General features: G+C 37.7%; 2 protein-coding genes across 5 annotated transcripts in view; one reads left to right on the plus strand and one right to left on the minus strand.

The window, feature by feature from the left end:
• Positions 1-21059, plus strand: part of LOC128192955 (transmembrane protein KIAA1109-like) — a 43381-nt gene that overhangs the window by 9091 nt on the left and 13231 nt on the right. For 3 of the 4 annotated variants that reach the window (XM_052866078.1, XM_052866080.1, XM_052866081.1), the window contains exons 15-46: positions 68-268; positions 443-580; positions 1408-1584; positions 1717-1962; positions 2332-3973; positions 4055-4169; positions 4376-4613; positions 4874-5808; positions 6319-6477; positions 6823-7003; positions 7122-9165; positions 9512-9661; positions 9777-9870; positions 11419-11631; positions 11771-11966; positions 12089-12178; positions 12451-12465; positions 13291-13530; positions 13786-13908; positions 15380-15497; positions 15617-15690; positions 16569-16652; positions 16998-17094; positions 17191-17264; positions 17502-17633; positions 17821-17950; positions 18071-18217; positions 18512-18717; positions 18972-19114; positions 20232-20358; positions 20555-20643; positions 20853-20981. In XM_052866078.1, coding sequence (XP_052722038.1) covers positions 68-268; positions 443-580; positions 1408-1584; positions 1717-1962; positions 2332-3973; positions 4055-4169; positions 4376-4613; positions 4874-5808; positions 6319-6477; positions 6823-7003; positions 7122-9165; positions 9512-9661; positions 9777-9870; positions 11419-11631; positions 11771-11966; positions 12089-12178; positions 12451-12465; positions 13291-13530; positions 13786-13908; positions 15380-15497; positions 15617-15690; positions 16569-16652; positions 16998-17094; positions 17191-17264; positions 17502-17633; positions 17821-17950; positions 18071-18217; positions 18512-18717; positions 18972-19114; positions 20232-20358; positions 20555-20643; positions 20853-20981 — 8747 coding nt within the window. The remainder of the gene's footprint in view (positions 1-67; positions 269-442; positions 581-1407; positions 1585-1716; positions 1963-2331; positions 3974-4054; positions 4170-4375; positions 4614-4873; positions 5809-6318; positions 6478-6822; positions 7004-7121; positions 9166-9511; positions 9662-9776; positions 9871-11418; positions 11632-11770; positions 11967-12088; positions 12179-12450; positions 12466-13290; positions 13531-13785; positions 13909-15379; positions 15498-15616; positions 15691-16568; positions 16653-16997; positions 17095-17190; positions 17265-17501; positions 17634-17820; positions 17951-18070; positions 18218-18511; positions 18718-18971; positions 19115-20231; positions 20359-20554; positions 20644-20852; positions 20982-21059) is intronic. The other variant, XM_052866079.1, reaches the window with a different exon arrangement.
• LOC128192956 (uncharacterized) lies at positions 14007-15324 on the minus strand. The gene is made up of 2 exons (XM_052866082.1): positions 14735-15324; positions 14007-14494 (listed from the first exon to the last, which is right to left on the minus strand). The coding sequence occupies exons 1-2, from the start codon at positions 14823-14825 to the stop codon at positions 14193-14195; spliced, it is 393 nt and encodes a 130-aa protein (XP_052722042.1). The 5' UTR covers positions 14826-15324; the 3' UTR covers positions 14007-14192.

The following is a 21059-nucleotide window of genomic DNA, read 5'->3' on the forward strand; positions in this document are numbered from 1 at the left end:
GGAATTGAAGTAAATGGTAAACTGTTAAGAAAACATCAGAAATTTTGACAAATTAATTCTTTTTCAGGAAAACTACTTAGGAGAAGATCAGAAGTTTACAGATTTTGAAGATGCAAACCAGACCCCTAGGAAGAGTGGACAGGGTAATCTAGGTCCCCTGTCTGAGGAGAAGTATTCACAGCCAAAGCCATTTGATGAGAGATATTATCGTCCATTTGCTGTCACTGTGTCTGTAGCTATACATGAAATTCATGGCCATCTAGTGAAGGTAGATAATGATCTATACATCTACTTTTACTTTCAATCTACATACATGTACATGTACATTTTCTTCAAACATGCATGTCAGACAATTGTGTACACATGAAGTTTATATGGATATTTTTCAATGAAATGTATATTTAGTTACCTTCATGAAGAATACATAATTGATATACTGTAGAACTGTAACATGGATGACTTGCCATGCCCAAGTATCATGCTGGATAGACTGTGCTTTGAGATGGACAAAGCGTACAAAGAGACCAAGCTTCAGCTACTTCTGTCTCCAGTCATCCTTATAGCCAAAGACACAGTGTCAGTAAGTGTCATTCCATTGTGCATCTACCGTATTCATCTGCCTGGCAGTATTCTAAAACTATTTACGTTAACAACAAAGAAGGAAGATTTCAAATTTGCTTTTACATTTGTATGATATACATTATTTCTTAGAATGCATTTGCTTGTAAATAAAACTTTATTAAAGAACTATATATGATATTAGTCAAATTTGGCCCCCAAAATTCGTTATTTTTAAAATGATTCAGGTACATTAATTTGTTGTGTTATTTTATAAAAGAGTTGACATGAAATATGTTTTTCACCTATTTATTTGATTTATATGCACTCACTGGCAGTATATGACGTCAGAAGTGACGCTATTTTTATAATTTAATCAAAATCAACCAAAAATTGACATTTTTCTGATCTTTTTTCGAATGGGAAATATAGAGCGACTCTTTGAACAAGAACGAACTTTTTGTCACTTATAAGTATTGGAAAGATACATCTTTGGTGAAAATATTTTGTTTGTTCAAGTAGTCGCTCAATGTTTCCTTAAAGAAAAACTGCCTCAAAACAAGCCGTTTTATGCTTAAAATGAGAAAATGGCGGGAAAAGGTATACTTTATGATATCATATTTTTAAATTGTGGGCACTAAAATCAAAATGAAAATTATGAAAAAACTTCAAATGTATATTTGTACAAATAAAACAAAGAATTGCAGTAAAATTACAATGTTCATTTTAGGGGGCCATTTTAGCCTCAAACCATATATAGTCCTTTTTATGTACCGATAAATATTATTTTTTAACTTTAAATTCAGTTTAATATGTACATTTTGTAGTTGATTGACCTTTTATTTTCAGAGGGAGAATGGCTCAAAACAGCTCAACGAGGGTCATCTTGGGTTGTCAGGGTTACAGGTCAGAGGTCATGCTATGTTCTCACACGAAGGCCTGCCATTGGACAGTGAGACGTTGGAATATGGTTGGTTGGTGGAGGCCATCATAGGGGACTTCACTGGCAAACTGACCTCAGCCCAGGTAATCAAAAGTATTTATACCAGTTTCTTGTGGACATCATATATGTACTAGCTGTTTTCTTTTGATATTTACTGACATTTACATGCAAATATGCAAAGATAAGTTTCTTATTTATATTATATTTCTGAACAGCTTCAGAATCTGGTAGAGTTTATCCAGACATTTATCATGTTGGTGGAGGACCCAGAAAACAGCATGGAGAGGCCCCAGCCCCATAAACAGTGTCAGCACATGCTGCCCCAGCCCCACTGTCGCATGCTGACCCAGTACAACTTTCCATGCCCCACTTCAGAAGAGATCAAGTACGAGATGGTCCGACTATCACTTGACTCTGTCAACTTCTCTCTGGTGGAGAGTGGCACTGCCCTCAATGTACAGGTATGGGGAGTCATCTTACCACCTCAACCAAAAAGATAACAAAACAGTTTCGGTGCTATCTTCAAAGTAATTGGTTTTTTTTTAAATTAAAAATTAGATGTACAGGTGAGAGTAGCCATATAACTACCTCAACCAGAAAGAAACGATGAACAACACTCTTAAACACAAATGTTCTTATTTTTTAATAAAAATGATTTCATAAGTTGGCCCCAATATTTGTGTACAGTTATTTTGATTTTAATAGATTAAAACATGACATGTATTTTTTAAAAAAATTTTGAGATTGATGTAAAGTGTATCAGATTTGTTGGTCACATCAATTATTTTAATTTGAAGAAACATTGACTGACATTTAATAATTCTGTGTAGGTCAGTACAGTGAAAATGTCAACCTGTAACCTTCATGGAACCAACACCAGGGCAGGAATCACCGGGCGGGTTGAGAACATCTCACTGCGACAGTTCATCGCATCATCTGTCCTCAAATACCAAAACACTCACCCAGAAATATGGCTGGAATCCGGAAGCTTGATATTCGGACCTCTTGATGCTGAAGCTGCTATGGCTCTGCCAAATCCAGATTTTCATGTTCTGCAGGACAGATTTTTAAGAATTCATGACAAAAAAACAAAACGGTTGTGGTTTCTTTGGTCAGTGAATGAACTGAAAACTCAGCCAACTGTTGTTGGAAAATGTGGTTGTCATGGAGGATGTGCATTTTTTGGAAGAAATAGGAATGGAGTTGGATTTTTCAGTCATCGAAAAACAAAGGAAGCTACCTCTAAAGCAGTTCTACAGGTGTCCCCTCAGGGACAGGACCCAGGGTTTGGACAGAGCTTGTTAGTCACAGACAAGCTTGTGTTTGATGTTTTACCAAATAATGGGGAACTCTCCCCAGCAAAGAACTTCTCCTTCACAAGGGGCTATATGAGTGATGTATTGACTCCTGAGTCTCCCGGAACCAACATTACTGTGATAGAGGACCGCTCATTGAGCCACAACAGCTCCACACTTACTGTAAGCAAAGCTGAACAGGATGCTTCACTCACTGAAACCAAGGATCATGTGGACTCCAGTTCAGTGAGAGCAGATTTCTCGGACAAGACTGTGAGTCCAGGATCAGAGTCCCTGCCACAAGACTCACTCACTAGTCCCGTGTCGGAAACACGCAGTTTAGTATCCAGACTTAGCAGCATGGAAGAGGGCCTTGCCAAACAAATGCCCAGTATCTCTAGCTCTCCTCTTTTGGAAGGCAGGCGGAAAGTATCTATGGACTTGGGAGATGTCCATTTAGCAAGAACTTCGAAATCTAATGTTTCTTTGCCATTATCAAGTAAGAGTCTGAGACAGGAAAAGACTTTTTCTGTTGTGTCATTGGAAAGTGAGAGATACTATTCAGCTGAGGAAGACAATCTAGAGAACACTACCGCTGTGTCTGGTGGGAGCATTGATGACAGCATGTTATCCACCGGAAGTCAAGATCAGACCCTGAGATCGACAGAAACTGATATGTTCAATGAGACAGTTGTACCAGGAACAGTCAGGAGGCCAGTGACAGAGAGACAAGACAGTGAATCAACCACAGGATCCTCTTCATCTTTTGAGTCAGCTGCCACAGATCAGAGTGATTCAAGTGATGATTTGGATGAAATGGACTCCCCAGAATTCATGGAGAATATATCCATGGTTGATTTACATGGACAAGTGAACAAACCAATCACACAGTCTCCAATACTCATGAGCTGCTACTCTGGTCACCTGACTCAATACGAGTGCAAGGATTGGTCCTCTTCTCAGCCAATCCAAGGATCTGGTGAGATGAAGCATGACCAATCAGCTTACTCCTTGTCCTCGGCCTGTCATTCTCTTCAGTATATTCACAGTCCAGCATGTTTACCACATTTTAAAAGATTGAGGCAGGGGTTTTCTCCTGGACTTATGACTGCCAAAGAAAAACTTGTCTCTAATGTTCATGATCAGGGGACTGCTGTAGATGGAAAAAATTCACAAGGTAAAATTTTACACATATGTAGAAATTAGTATTCATTTGTTTTAATTAATTTTAATGTATTGATAAAGTTGATCTTTTTAGGGGATACAGTGGAAGAAACACTTTTGGAAAATGCTTCCATCACAACAGGGGTAGTCAAACTTCATGGATCAATGGATATCACACTCACTCCCCTATTTCTGGAATCTTTTCAAAGGTAACATTAAAACATCTTTCTGGTTTATAACAAAATCTAACTACCATGGGACCAAGTCTTGGCAAGTACTACTTCTTGCCATTTCAATGAACAGTTACAATAAAGCAAGCAAAATTAAATCGTGGAAAGTGAAAGTACTTCGCAAGAATTGGTCTTATGCCAGTAAGTCTCGAGACTGAATTATAACTTACTTTAATGGTGGATAGATATGCTGAGGCTGTGACTCCCACTCTGATGTTGCTGCACCCCTCCTCTATTGTTGATGGCCTACACAGCCAGTGTCTGGAGCGCCTGAAGCGTCAGAACCGCCTGAAGAAGGGCAAGACATCTGGAGAGGAGGACACAGAGAAGCAGGTCCCAGAGAGACAGTTCAGTACGGACAGTCGCAATCAGGAGGGGGAGATGAAGACCTCCAGTATTCAGGCCCTACTCACCGTATCTAAGGTTTGTTGAGTCACCCAAGAAAGCATGTGCATCAGTATCAGTCATTAACAAATGTTTAAGATCTTGATTTTTGTTCATTTGGTAACAATATACATGTACAAGTTACTGTAAGTCATCGATCTATAACCCTAAAGTAGATGCCCGAAAATGGTTCTTTAGATGTGCAGTTTCTGTTTTCATGGTTCATACACATGTTAGTATATGGATATTATTTATGATTAATCTGTATTTCTGTGGGTTTTTTTTTTTTTATAATGTAGATCAACATTTGTGTTCTACAAGCTGGTATAGTAGAGGAGGTGATCTCTTTCTCTGCCCTGGATAACCTGCATGACCTGACGTGTGTATCACTGCTGGCTCTATGCATCGACAATGTGGAATGTCAGCTACTCTCCAACAGTCACTCGTGTAAAACTTTCACTGATGTCTCCCAGGTCAATAACCCACAGATGTCCCCAAAGAAACGGGCCGGCCGAACAAACACTGAAGTCAGTTTTGCAGAGAGACAGACAGACAAACAGCTGATAGAAGTGTGTCGGGAGGAGGATGTAGGAACGTTGAATATAGCCAGAATCCATCTACAGTTACAGAGACTGTTGAAAAACAGCAACTACCTGGATGATGATATTCATTTGACAGCTATCCCTGAACACAGGTCGAAGGTTCTGTTTAAGTTTGATGAGTTCCCCTTCTCTGGGCTCATGAAGATGAGGAGACACAGTAGTGCTCGGCGCGAGTCCATGTTACAGTCCCCAAAAACTCGTGTGGGCAGGAATGCATCGTTCAGCAGACAGTCAAGTCGAGATAGTGATGGTAGAGGGGGAACTCTTCCCAAACTTTTCAAACAAGGCAGCATCGAAGAGGAGAAGAAAACTCCTAAGCTCAAACGTCAGGAAAGTAGGGAATCTTACCGAGGTCATGATCGAGGTATCGGATACATCATGTTCGAGTGTGGCTTGGAGGATATCAAGGCCACTGCAGTTAGAAGACTTGGCTTCAAAGACATTGCTGATGCAGATTTTCTGAAGAAAATGGACAATATTTCCCGTAAATTGGAAGACATTCAGAATTCTACCAAACAGGACATTGAATGGCATCTGGGAGAGAAGAAAGAGCCAGTGTCTCCTACCAAGAAAGCACCCCCGAAACGTCAGGATGCTACAGAGGAAGCTTCACTTCATTCCTGGGATTCAAGGTAAAATATTGTTTATATATTTTTATATTTGATATAGATAAAAGTTGGCAAATATATATGAATTTGGAATATCCAGATACTGTACTTAATAAAAAGTAAGTTTTTGTTTAATGGTGTCTCCATTTGCCCATCTGACCGTTCCAGTACCTTGCTCTTTGAATTTTTTCATGACGAGAGTTCCCCCCATCATCCTTTTGAGAATAACACTATCGTATATGTTGTAACCAGAACTCCCCTTAATAATATTTTTAATTTTAAAAAATCATTGTTTTCAAATGGGTTAAATGTTAAAAGCAGATGGATATTAAGGTGCAGATTTTTTTTTCTTTTTCACTCTGGTCATAAATCATACACTTTTATTTCATGCTACTCTCTATACACAGATTATCATGAAAACTTTGACTGTCTGTTGTGTATAGTATGACTGTATGACTGGTCGCATCATACAGATGAATCATATAAGATGTAAGAACTGGGCATCATGTAATTAATTTTTCCATTCTCCCCCAGGGTGTCCATTCCCTCCAGCTGTTCCAGTATTGGTGACCCTCACATTGCTGAGGATCTTGAGGGTGACGCCTCCAGTGGAATCCTGGAACTCAAAACCATCTGGCTTAACTTCGCTGCTCCTCCTCCAATCTCCATCAAACGGAAAGTGGACTTCACCAGGTTATTTTTCTACATTATCATATTTTAAAGGAGAAAACCTGAATCTAAAAGAAAGACTTCGATTTTCTTTGGTGCTTGATGCAAACTCTGTACTGCACTAATGCCTTAAACATTAAAGCATCTAGATAGTTACCTACCAGATCTATTAAAAAGAGAATGGTTCGTAAAGGATCTCTGCAGATTTAGACATAAGCATGTTTTGTTAATTCTTGGTTTAATGTACATTTCATATGAGTTTCCCACACCATTTCATTATGGGATACATGTGCTATTTACTGATGACAAAATGAGTTTCCCACACTATTTCATTATGCAATACATATGCTATTTACTGAACACTGACAGGTTGGACTGGAACTTGCTTAGTACTGCAACAACTGCCATCAATGCCTGGCTGAATCCTGCTGACCGTCTGATGTGTGAGATCCGCTGTATGATGTTGACCCTCACTCGGAGAACCAGTGCAGTCATCGCCTGTATCATGACCAATGCACTGGAAGTAGAGGGAATCAAGCTCCCAAACAAAGTAATTTATCCAGTCAAACATTATTACTTTCATTCAGAATTTGCCTAGATTATCCAGCACTCATTTCGTATTTTTTTATTGCTCAGTAGAAATCAGATATTTTTATTTGGCTCTTTAGAGTAAGTACAGCAAAGTAACAACCCTAGCCCAGATTCTACAAGAAGAACCTTCTTGTCAGCTCCTCACAGCCCTGAGGCGGTACCTTAACAAAGTGGGAACAAAGCCAGTGGAGGATGCTGTAAAATCGGACACCATGCCTCAACTGATCACCATCCAGAAAGGCATCCTTGCCCTCACCAGGCAGTGGAAGAACCTGCTGTACATGCCTCAGACCAAAATGAGTTTCAAAGACCGGAAGAGTATGAGACCGTACACAGTGAAGTTTGCTGTTCCAGAAAATGGGGAAGACCATGAGATTTCTTTTGATATGGATAGCAATACTGAGTTACTGGACACAGTGGATGAGCGGGCCTCACTGCTGCTGTCAGAGGAGAGGTCTGTCCACCAATCCGCATCTATCCCAAGTCTTGCGGAGCACGTAGAGGTTCCTGAAGGGGAAAGCAGGAATTCCTCCTTCAAAAAAAAATATTTTGGAAAACTGCACCAGACTGGCTCAGGAACTCCCCCAACTACTAGTTTGTTTGATTCACCAGTCAAAACTAATTTGTTTAGTAAAATCAGTGCAAACCTCCAGACCCCAAATTTTGCCAGGAACGATAGTACTTACAGTTTCCACTCAGCAGCTGCAAGCTTAAACAGTATGGAAGACACTCCTCCTCCAACCCCAATGAAACCAGAATTGCCCAAGTCCTCCATCTTGAAAAACAAGGAAGATAAGATCAGTGATCTCTACCAGTGGATGTCCATGCAGAAGGACGACTTCAAGCAGCCTTTTGATGATAACCCTACAATAAAGCGGCATGACTCTTTGATCAATGCATTTGGAAGTGCTTGGAGTCAGGAGGACAGCAAACTGGATCTGACAGATGAACAGTTTGCTACCCTGACGTCCATCATGCAGCTAGCAGATGCACAGAGCTTGTTCAGACCTTTCTTACAGAGTGTGGGTTTACATGTTGAAGGAGTCAGGCCCTCTGCAATGATGAAGAAATTTGGTGGAGCTCTATCTTTGGAAGGGAAATTAAAGTTCTTGAAGATTGAGATTTCTGATTCAGGAAGAAGAAAAGGGAAAGGAAAGAGCAGGAAACATCGCACAAAATTGCTGAACTTGACAGATGAAATGCCAGCTTTCCTCTGCCAAGATTTCTGTGTTAGTGTTGGAATGAAGGATGTAGTAGATTTTGAAACCAAAGAGTCAGGAGAAGCCTTTGATCCAAACTGTCAGCTTAATTTTGCGATGCACAAACTGGAGGCCAAACCAACAACTCTACAAGTAAACTTCTCAATCAACTGTAATTCAGTAACACAACATGTAGATATGCCTCTCCTAAGGTTGATTCATCAGTTTGTAACAATGGCTGAAAATGTGGAAGAAACAAGGAATGAACTGAAACAAAACCATACTGCTGATGACTGGACCAAAACACACCGAAAACAGGAATCTAAGGGGTCGAACTCCAGTGGTGATACCGATACATCAGATGGAACTAGCCCAACAGAAATGGTCCAAAGTACATGGAAACCAGAGGCAAGGTTGCCTGTTTCTGTTAAATCTGATATATTGGAATCAGATTCATCTCAAGAATTAGGTAAAACAGCACCAGGAGGAGTTGAGGGTAGAGATGGAAGGGGGAACCAGTCCAGTTGTGTCCTCACCCCTCCTCAGTCCCTGAACCTCAGTAAAACTGTAGCAATCGACATTGAAGAAACGTCCTCACCGGCAGTGACTGAGAAAACATTTATAGATGAGCTCAATGCCACCACTCCCAAGTGTTGGAAGACCCTGTGTCATCTCCTGGAACTATATTCCACCATGCCAGAACCCAAGACAGTCAAGAGGAAGCCATCCTCAAAGTTGCCAGTAATTGAGGAGGAACCAGAGGCTGAGGTACAGGAGGAAGGTGAGGAGCAGCTGGAGACGCCCTCAGACACGAGTAAGACAGGAAACCATGCCAAGCTTGAGGAGCTAGATGAGGAGGAAAAGAATATTGGAATGCCACGTAAACCACGGCCATCCATCAGCCAGTCCAGGTTCAAACAAAGTAAGATGTTTTATAGAACTTCATTATGATATGATATAAAATAGCAGCATGGATAGCGTCTATAATTTTTATTCAAAATGTAATACAAAAACAAATATTTGCTGTTCAGTTCCTCTGAATTTTGATAATATTAATGATGTTAGGTAAAGTGATCAATGACATGTATCAGATGACCATGAGAAATTTTTTAAGAAAAATACATTTATCTCTTATGATATGGTTGTATGAATTTTACTGAGCTGGTTAAGCATCCATATGTCAGAGTGTCACTTTTAAAGCATACTATATTTCCCATTAAACTTAAACCAGTTCAGTGTAACTTCATTATGTACTATTATCCTGACAGGTATCTATGTGGGGGAAACAATTCCATTGGTTGTTTTTGGGATTGCCAAAGTACAGGAAGTGAAGATCCTAGCTGTTCTTAGTGGTCTTAAACTGGAAGCCTCTCTGAGAAATGTCCACGCCAGCGGTACATACAGGGAAAAGGTCAAAGGTCAGTGGTCAACTGCACATGGGTTTTCTCAAGGTGATAATTTCACTTGCTGCCTTCAAATACAATGGGTAATTTGTACCAGTAAGTAAATTTATGTTTGATCTTGTATATCTAGGTTTTGTCCAAAGGAAGTCTTCAGAATCGTCAGTCACTGCACACATCGGAAACACCCTTGTCCAGCTGTTTGAGGGCATCCCCCCAGAAATGAAGTAAGAGATGTGATAGGTAGAATACCGGTACACTAGTCTGGTGGGAGGGGGGAGAGAGGAGATGTAAAAGTATGGGACAGAGGAGTTGGAAAATTAGGTCTATTTAAAATAAGGTTCATATAAGCCCTTATGGGACCAAGCTCTTGGCTGGATGGGGCAGTGCAAGGGAGAAGGGTTAATTAACCTCCATGAGATAAAGATTGTAGAGAAAGCTATTCTAAGCTTATGTAAAATATGGTCTAAGGGAGGTATTATAAGCTTGTATGGAGTAAGGTTCTTAATCCATAAAAGTACATGTAAGTATTGGATGGAGATATTAGAGGAAGGTAATATATTTTTGTTTTGAAGACGGGATAAAGTTTTTTGGTAGAGAAGAATTAGAAATAATGAAATGGTACTGTGGGCCAGATATTTCCATAAACTTTTTGAAAGAATCATAATATTCTCAAAATTTAGATAGATTTTTTTTATCACTTAGAAATAGATGTATAAGCAATATTTAATATGTATAAATTGTTCCTACAACAACTCTTAAAGTTATTTTTTTGTAATTTGAAAGAATTTGTTGTAGTTATTTATGCCCCTTTTGAAGAGAAGTATTTTTCGTGTGGAAGTGTACCGGTTATAAGTTTCTCTGCTGTTTGACTAACTATCAATCTTGAGAACATTTGGTGCTAAACTCATGAAACTTCATACACAGATTGACCATGACATATTGATGACCCCAAAATTCAAGGTCATTGTAATAAGTGCTCTACTAAACATATGTTAGATAATTCCTAGCTGATATTTGATGTCATCCACTGCAGTTGACCAAGTGGAGGACCTCCATTGTTTTTAAATCAAATATCTCCAGGTTAAATTTCTCACTACCAAATCTTGTCAATATTTAAGGCATATATATTTCACAAACATTTATTGTGAGTAATATGGCATTGTTGATTACTTAGCCAATATATTCCTCGACTGTTCAAATTGTAAGTAAACTAAAACAAATCAAATCAACCATAAACGACTTTGTATTGATTGAGTGTGTAATACTTGACTTATTATTCATCTACTTAATACAAATTACTCATTGATATGAAGTGTGTATTTTTGCTTTTTATCTAAATCTTGTAAATATACAATATCATAATTTTCAATGTGTTAACACTAAGATATCAATATTTTTGTTACATGTATTCAGTAGTACATGTATAAGTGCATGAGAATATTCTTGACAAATACCCACAGTATATACATACATACATATTAAATAAAATATATAAAATTAAATAAAACATAGTACATTTATTATTATTTGTACAGGAGTGTATTATGCAAAATATCATTGATAATAAAGTTGTGTAATTAATTACTCATTGTAAATCCATAAATACAATATACATCTTATTTTATTATCATAATGATTATAGTATTGGTTTTGATTTTATGCATTTCAAAGTTTGAGCAATTGAGAGGGAAAGTATTTTTGACTTTCTTTAGAAAAATAAATCCTGAAATAAAAAGAAAACCAGGATAATTGTATGTGACTTGTTGCTATAGAACTGTGGTGACCATCACCATTGATAAGACCCAAGCTCTTCACACCACCATTCTGAGGAGGGGCAAGGAACATAACTCTGCCATGATCTCTGTCGGGCTAATTGAGGTGGATATCCCCCAGCACCCCGTCGTCTTGCATGGAATGATGACCAGGGGCTCCAAGCAAATATCTAGTACCCTGCAAGAATTCAGGAGGCCGGTTTCTAGGTCAAGGTTAGTCTCATGGAGGTCAGAGGTCAAGGTTATTAATTTTGTTTGAAATATACTTGTGTCAAGAGGATTATAATGTACATGTACCTTTTATACTGAAAAGAAGTAAACTGTATAAACTTTTGTTTGGATTATTTTGCAGTCGTAATTTGGATACTGTACAGGAAGTTAGCAGTGCAGAAACATTTACTGGGGAGGCAGTCAAGAAACCCAAGACACCAGCCAAAGAAGGAGAGAAAATCAATCGACCTAAATTCCTCCACATTCATGTCAAGGCCATATTTCAAGGACTCATTACAGGAGCTTCTCTCTTGCCCTCTTTAAAGGCTCAACATAAGGTTATTTCTCCTGATTAAATACATTCTAAGTTCCTACTGAATACCTGTTAATTCAATTAAGAACACTGTATAAATGAGTTGTATACCGGTAGTAATAACTCTGTTTGGTTTCTGACTGACAGACCGGTTCCATCACTCTGAGTGGTATGACCGGCAAGAAGTCCAGGTTCACAATGGATCTACAGAAACATCAACTCAGCTTCAAGTCCAAGGTAAGTCCAACTGTATCTTGTCTGTAACAAGTCTGTTATAATGGTATCTTGTACAAGGGAACTAAGGCATTTGCTATCTGGCAACTATTGCAGGATTTGATTACAAACGTTTTATGTGTGTTTATTGGGAGTTTTTGTTTTGATTTTTTTAGGGGGGTGTGTTTTGTTCTTTTTTCAAGGGGGTGGTTTGAGGGGGGGTGGGGTTGAGGGTATTTTATCAAATGTAATTTATATGAAAACATCATATATTCTATCTGTTCTGACTCCTACAGCGCTTAGAGACACAGGTAGGTAGTCACACCTGAGTGATCTCATGTCTGGTGATTACGCATTACTGACACACCTTCTTAATCTGTGGAGAGAAACACCTCTTGCTTCTTTACAAGTTCACTACAGCAAAAATCTAACTTTTTCATATTGCCTTAAATCTTTCAAGATTTGATATGAGTGTATCATTTGTGCAAATTTTACCCCTTAAAATATTGAATATAGAAATAATTTTTTTTCAAATTAATTTAATTATTAGTGTAATAATGCTTTGAAAGGTGGAGAGGGGGCTTTTTGCTTTAGATGAAATTATGACATCAAGAGTCAACAAACACAAAGTCCATTACTAGAGATTATAAAACTTAAATATGGTAGTTACATGTTTCAATTTTAGTCCATTATTTATGTGTTTCACTTTTAAATAAAATTTTGCGTAAAATTTAAAAATGTATGGAATCTGCACTGAAGTGAGAGTAGAATTGTGTGTTTTCACTGAGTGGGTAGATTTGGTTAAAGAGAGTGATTATTTGTCCACAGGTGTTACCAAATACAGCGTTTACCTTATCAGTAATTTTGACAGGGCTTTTTATAATTCTGTAGTTCTCTACAAGGCTATGCACACCCAGTTTTCTGTTCTCTTGACACTCTGACAAATCAAAAGATGTTAAAATAGGCAGATTGTTGCTTTATTAAAAGTAGTCAGCTATGCAAGAATAACTCTTAAAATTTTGTTTCGTTCTTCATTCATTTTCAACCAATATACAAATTATAAACAGCGACAGGTTTTTTTTTTTTGTTTACGATTAGTTAAGGAATATAACATTATTGAATTATTCTTCCTTCAGGTGCAGACAACTGAGACTTCACTTCCCTCCGAGGCAGAGATAGAGTTACCTCCCATCCACATGTATGCAGACTACCGACCCCACAAGCAGGGTGAGACCCCCTCAGATAAGCTCGGGGAGGGACTGGTGCTGAAGGAGGGGGATTTCCTGCATGCTGTGGCAGAGATAGGGATGCTTGAGCACAGTCTCACCACAGATCTGCTTAATCACCTTGTCTTTGTTCAAAAAGTTTTTATGAAGGTAATATTTGTGTACTGCTGACAGATATATAAGATAAGAAATAGGCGATTTATGGTAGTACATCTTATTTACTTGTTTTCCTTTAAATCCATCAAAAATTAAGCTTTTGTTTTATCTTAATGATGGGAGTTATGGAATGAGATATAAATATGCAACGTTATTGATTATGTATGACACCATGACCTACGCATATTATTTTATTGTATTGTTCATCAATGAATTATTTTGATGATGAGTTTTGTGTTTGTTGTGTAGGAGGTGAATGAACTGGTACAGAAGGTTTCTGGGTCGGACCAACCCGTCCCCCTGTGGGAGGAGGGGGAGGTGGAGAAACACACCACGCAGGATCTCCTCTACTCATTCAGCTTCAGGTTCAAGGTCAGGGACTCTACTTTTGTACTGAGCTGTAATTTGTACTGAGCCTTTTAGTGCAGTACTTAACAAGACTGAAGATAAACCACATTGTTTACATGATATCATTTATTCATTAAAATATAAAAACATATCACTTGATAGCACTCAAACAACTATAAAACTGCACTTAAGATGAGCTTATAAATAGTATCTTTTCACATTTGAAATGTGGCACTGTACATGTAATGGTACATGTATCATCACAATGTCTCAGGTGTTTGATCACTGTTACTGAACCTAATCCTGAGCTAGTCCACTCGGGAGAATGAGCACTGTGCAATCATCATTGTCTGAGCAAACTTCTCCACTTGGAGTTCTTCATGCCTGGTCTCAGGTTCCATGTCTGGTATAATTGCATTCTCCCTGAGACTAGGTATGGTTAGGGACAGGGCTGACACGAGTTGTTGACATTTCCTCTGTCGGTAGACAGAGTACATGTGTTTCATGCCATCAGCAACACACCTCCTCTTCATCAGCAAGAGTGCTCTCCCTCGATTCCCAATCAGCATGAAGTTACGGGCCTTGGTTGTCAGCTCCTCTCTGTAGTCATCTAACAACAAACAAACCACAAATTAATTCATTGATAACTTAATTCGTTGTTATTGAAAAGTGAACTTATTGATAAGTTCATTTTACATAGTTTGCTGATAAAGTTTAAAATATCCTTACTAGAATGTACTATATTTTTCCTTGCATCAAGAAATGTTGGGAAGTGTTTTTTGCTTTTATTTAATATTTAAGTCTTGCACTGCTAGATAAACTCTATCAAACAGTTCAATTGCTTACTTACTCAACTGTATGGTTTGCAGAAGTGCTCTGTCATGCAGGGATAGAATATAATAGACATCTCTCCCAATATCTGAGGGAACTAGAGGGTCCATGTTCAAACTTTGCGTCTTGCTTGTTTGTGATCTGTATTGTAAATAGCAGTGAGCTAGGGCTTTGTGTACCACAGGGATCAAAAGGTCCACAGCTCTAATTATCCCGCTCTATATTACAGTAGAAAAGTGAAGGTGTTGTTTTAGTGGGAGACATATTATAATTACAGTGTACAGGTACCTATGTTTGGCCTAATCATATACATGTATTACAAGTTTTTAATTGCTTTTGATCAAATGATCACATTAATAACCTTAATTGTAAAAACAACAAATCTGTATCAAAGGAATTGCTTATTTTGCTGAATCTGTGTACCTCTCTTTTGTTAAACATTGGAACAGTAATACATGTTGGATAATTTATTGTCCAAGCAGAGTACCATTTGTTTTACGGACATTATATCCCCAAATACATATAATACAAATATACCGGTACTACATACAACTGACATCAGGCACACAAGTATTGAATAGTCCAAGCATGCACAGTAGTGCTTTATTAGGAGATAGACAAACTTAGGTGATGGTCACTGATGAATGAATCTGTTTATTACCAGGGCGTCCAGATCACGGCCACTACCCCCACCTCTAGTGCCGTCAGGCTAGAGACGGGCTCGGTAGAACTGGAGGTGTCCAATCGTGTGTTGATGGCTACAGCGGAGGCTAAAGATAAACGTAAATTTTATACTTTTAATATATATAGGAAAAATAAGATTATTAGGGATGTTTAATTTGCAAGGACAGAGTAATAAATAAGAAAGTGTAATCAAATGTATATTTTTATTTTCTTTCAGCTCCTAAAGTCAATGAGAAGATGTTCATAAAGGCCCAGGTGAAACTGAATGTTGCCCTTGGACAGCTGATAAAGGTAAGAGGTCATCAGCGGTGCTGGACATCTCATCAAAAGACAACTCGCCGAATGTGACAACTCATCGAAAGTCAACTAATCGAAAGTAAAACTCACCGACGCGACATGTCAACGAAAGACAACTCTTGGATGACGACAACTCATCGATATAAATTGAAATAAAAATATAAATGTTTGAACACTTTTCAGTCACGATATGGCTAAGGGAGGAAGCGATTTTACATTTATTCCTTCACAAAAGAATAAAAACAAATTAGCTTACAATGGTTTTATTTACATTTTTGATCGGAAAAATGAAAAAAAAAAAAAGTTATTGGAAGTAAGGGTTGGCATAGACGGTTTTTGTATGTCGTCGATATTTATAAGTTCCTCACGTCGCTGAAAGGTGAACAAGCACGAACCGAAATGATCATTGGTGCCCTAGTCCGAGGTGAGGAACCTGATGGGCTGCGAAAGAAAGAAATTAGAAAAAAAAAAAGATTTACTTGATCGTTTCAACATTCGGAGAACAAGTCGCGAATGGCAATTATTTACCATACCTTTAAGGGCTAGCACACAATATAAGGTATTAATGTAAATGCTATCAGTGTGAATACAATTAGAATTTTTGATAACTATTAGTTATTGTGTTTTACTTTTCACTTTTAGTGTCTACTTTTTCACTTTTATTTTTACTTTTGATAAGTTTCGATGAGTATCGATGTATTGTCGTATCCATGAGCTGTCCATACAGTGAGTTGTCACATCGATGAATTTTTTCGATGAGTTGTCTTTCGATGAGTTGTCATAAGATGTATTGTGGTCACTTCTGCTGCCTCTGTGCATATGATGACACATATCCTCTACACATTCTAACTTTGAGTGGATGGTATTTTTAGAACCCCATGTTTGAAGAAGCAGAACCAGAATTTCAGACCATGGCTTTCTTTAAGACAAAGATTGGAATCAGGAATGCTCTGCAGGTAAGCTTACCTTTAGGTGAAACTGATATCTAATAGAATGCACACATTTATACAGGAATTTGAGTTCTTGAAGGGAAAAAAACATTATATAAGGTAACTGTCATCCATATAAAATAGGCATGCATAATGTAAACACATATTAAAATGCCTCTGATATATAGAAATGAATCAGTGATGATGCATGCTTTTAAACAAATCTCAGTTTGACAGAACATGCATTAAAAATACATGTATTCAGTGATTTTGATAAAACAGAAAGGCTGATTTATCTGCATATAGTCTTTGTTCTCTCTATTGGTTGTGTCCGTGGTTTATTTATTACACAACTGTGTGATCTTGTTTCAGGACGAGCTGATCCCTGGGGCGGCCCAGGATCAGGAGGCCCTGTTGATTACACTGACACGCCCCATCATACTGGCCCAGCCCCAGGCCTTTGATAAAGGTGAGAGAAACATATCCAGGTACATGTAAGTAAAAATGCAGGTAGATTTCTCTCATTCTTAAACTGTTCACTAAACTCAACGTTATATTTTTACAGCTGTTCTTGTATGGTTGAATTACAAGAACGCTTATGAATACTGGACAGAACAAAGGATGGCCTTAAACACAGAGGTATAGAAATAAAACCTTTAAATGTTGTTGTACCTGTACATAAAGACGTGTCTTATGTAACTTGTATGATATACCAATACAAAATAAAAACATATATTGAATATGGTCTGTATTTTTGGGGATATTTTGTAGTTGGTCTTGACTCTCATATTACTGGTATATCAGTTATTTGTCATAAACACAGTGTATAGAATGTTAAATAAACATGAAGCATTTCTTGTTGATCTTTCCGTCCAGGTGTTGAATGCGACAAGACAGGTGATTGACAGGATCCCAGCGGTCAGGTCCCCCACCTCCCTCAGTACACTGTTTCTCCAACTGACCGTCGACGACATGGGGATATGTGTTCCTGTCACCTCTGTCTCCCAGGTAATCCTCATCAAAAACTTCAATATTCAATGTATTAAACATGCATGAATTGAGGTGTTACAAGAACTAAATTTTTACTTGCAGCTTCAAGTGCTGAAAATAACTTAATATAAATACTTAAGATTGACTGTCTTTACACCTTATTGCTTAGAGTGGTTAAAGAAATGAATCTTGACTGTGTTTACAGCTGTACCCTACCACCCCTCAGACGGTGTTTGTGGACAACGAGCCGGGGTCAGCACTAGTGCTGACCATCAAGAGCACTCAGATCTCTGCCTGTTCATCTGGGTCACTGGTCAGCAAGGGCAGATTTCAAGGTCAGGAAGTCAAGTCTTGTTTGTCATAGTTATTTTCATAAAAATGTTTTAAGTATGGTAATTAAATGAGCAACTGTTTTTTCCTGCAAGTAAATACTAGTAATTTTATCTATTACTCAGATTTCTGTTTGAGATTTGCTGATGATTTCGAGACGTCGTGGGATGATTGGAAGCCCGACCCCAAGGAGAGCCCAGTGATGAATGCCTGCGTGGTCCCTGAGGGGACTTATGAAGTGTGCTCCCGGACCATCAACAAACAGGCCTCAGGTAGTTTTAGTTCACAGTGTGGTAAATCACAGGTGTTTCCTGTCTTATTTAGAATAACAGAGGCTGGTATTTGTTGATGGAGTTTTGTAATCTACATGTACCAGTTATTTATCTACAAAATTTGTTGGTTTTAAAGACCAACATATGTTTATTTAGTAAATTGTAAGAATGATTAGCATTATTTTAATCCATCAATAAGGGACAAGTTAACTTGATCTGTCTATATGAATAATCTCTTTAAAAAAAACACATTTTTAAAAGGAAAATTAATCTTTGTAAATATTTTGTCATTAGATCCATTGAGTAATGCCAAGTGGATCCTGAATGTGAGGTGGGAGATGCAGGGAATTGCAGTTCACCTGAACACCAATGTAGGCAAATGTTTCTCCTCCCTGGGTAAGACACTGACAACCCTGGCTGGGGAACCAGACGAGGAATTATCGGAGGATGAAATGGATGCCAGATCTGACCATGTCTTCTCAATGGATAGTCCCTCAGAGGTTATCTCCCCTTGAAAATTCAAATGAGAATTCAATAGTGCTATCTAAGTTGCATTAAGTAGTAGATGTTCATTAGTTTGAAGATAGATGTTATTCTGGTACCTGTACATATATTTGAGTGGTGGAAATAATCATTTTAAAAAGAAAGGAGAAAGAAGTAAAGACTTTGAAAGAGAAGGAATTTTTTAAGAATGTCTGCGTTGAATTCATGGACAACAAACTTACTTTTCTTTGTGTGTTTGACCTGTTTACAGTCGATGACCTCCATTAGAAGACCCAGTCAGATGATGGACACTCTCCCACCCTATGTGTATGACACCACTATGGACCCCAAACTCAGGTTCCGCCTGATCGAGAAAGAAATGAACGAGCAGGCTCGAGTGGTGCAGGATCTCAAGTAAGACATAGTTATGTTAATATTGTTTAAATATACGAGTACACTGTACAGGTAGGATCTTCCATGACTTGTGATGGTACATGTATATGATATAATAAGGCATGTTTTTATCCAACAAATTGTGTATTTTCTACATTGAGCCTTGATGAGGGGATAGAGAACACTCAACACTTAGGATAAAACACATATGGCATCACACATCTGGGGAAATTCCTTTTATCACATGTTTTGATTTTTTTAAATGTAGAACAATATGCTCTTGTTATACATATATATTAGGGATGTCAATTTTACTCGGTTGGCTTAGTCGGTTAATCGGAGGCTTTAGTGGAGCGGTAGTTGAGTACTCGATGATTTATTTGAAAATGGGTGTCCTTTTTAAATCAAATAATGTTACTGTCATATACACCTTAACTTAAAATAAAAAAAAATTTAAAAACTTATGATAATACATGTATGTATTAGATGTATTTAATTTAAAATAAATTGAGAAGTATTTTATTCAAATATCCATTAGAAAATGTCCTGGCTTTTCCTTTTTTTCTTGTGACGCTTACACATAATTGAGCTCCATATCATCTTAATAGGCAAATCAAATATGACCTGTTTCATGTTAATTAAATAATTGTCTGTGTCTAATTAATAATCAAAGATTAATGATTATAAAAGCAAACGCCTTGACAAAATCAATATTGATTTAATTTTTGATTATGCAAACATCTTATCAAATAAATAACTGATTAGTGGAAACACAAATTGTTCTCAAGTACATGTCTGCCCATGTAATTCGAAAGAGATCAATTATTAGCCGCTTTAAATATACACCATGGACACCAATGGAAAAGAGTTTAACTTGCAGTTTAAACATGTGGATAAAAAAAACTGCTTTGTTTTGGATTTTTTTACATTCGTAGCCAAAAAAACTGCCACATTAAGAAAAAATAAATAGTATTTTTAAATTCTATTCACTTTATTACTAGTAATCCACTAAGAAAATTTAGTCGATGATCGTTATGACCGAGCGATAGTCGAGTACTCGTTGACATCCCTAGTATATATATTATGCTTTAAATACAAAGTTTTTCACTCATAAGTCTTTTGAAATTGTTATTTACAGGCAACTTGGAGCTAGTTTACAAACAATAGAGGTAGAGTCCCGGAAACTGGAGGAGCTGAAAGCCATTGTGTTCCAGGATTTCCGACGGGAAATGGTCAACAAACTTAAGAAACAGAGTGAAAGTCGGGTGAGTTACATGTATATTGGTCGAATTGTCTTACATGGGGAAAGATGGATTAACAAATATCTGAATTCAAAAGCTTTGTCTTCATTTAGCCTAGGCAGCTTATCAATGTAGGGGTTAGTATCAAATTAATATTATATGGATTTAAATTATTACCTAATTGATAATTAGGTAATTGATGTATTTTTCTTTAAATCAGGCATCTGCTCTGAAGGACCAGCTTGGTTTAGGCAATAGACCATCCCATGTAAGGTCAAAGTCTTACGGAGGAACAAGGGAGAGGAAAAGGTAGAACTGTGTTTACTCTGTAGGGTAATGTTTAATGTAACCAGATTATCATTAACAGTAGCCAAGTTAAAATAAACAACAGCATGTGAAAGAGTATTTGGAAGCCTCATTTTCAAAATTCATTTTCAATTTGACTATGAAACATTTATTGCTCTCTGTTCACCAAGTTTTTCTGATTGTGTTAATTGATTTTTTAAATCTGTTTGCAGTGCCTTTGATTATGAGAGGATCGCTGGTCAGAACAGGGGCATCTTCAACAGAAACAGCGCGTGGGATGGAACACGCACCCTCCCCAGTAAAGTCCAGTTTGGGGCCTCTATCGCCTACTCTCCTCCAGAGTAAGTAGTTTGTCTTTACATTGGTAGAAGATAATATGATTTAGCTGGAAATAAACAGTTTAGCACCGAAACATTACA

Source organism: Crassostrea angulata, chromosome 7 (genome assembly GCF_025612915.1).
Source record: "Crassostrea angulata isolate pt1a10 chromosome 7, ASM2561291v2, whole genome shotgun sequence".
Classification (NCBI taxonomy): Eukaryota; Metazoa; Mollusca; class Bivalvia; order Ostreida; family Ostreidae; genus Magallana; species Magallana angulata.

What these genes read in the sequence shown, in the direction of transcription:
- LOC128192956 (XM_052866082.1), bottom strand. Translation starts at nt 14,825, where the DNA reads ATGGACCCTCTAGTTCCCTCAGATATTGGGAGAGATGTCTATTATATT. An exon ending in TCTGCAAACCATACAGTTGA is followed by an intron (nt 14,495 to 14,734) that starts GTAAGTAAGCAA and finishes GTTTGTTGTTAG; the next exon opens with ATGACTACAGAGAGGAGCTG.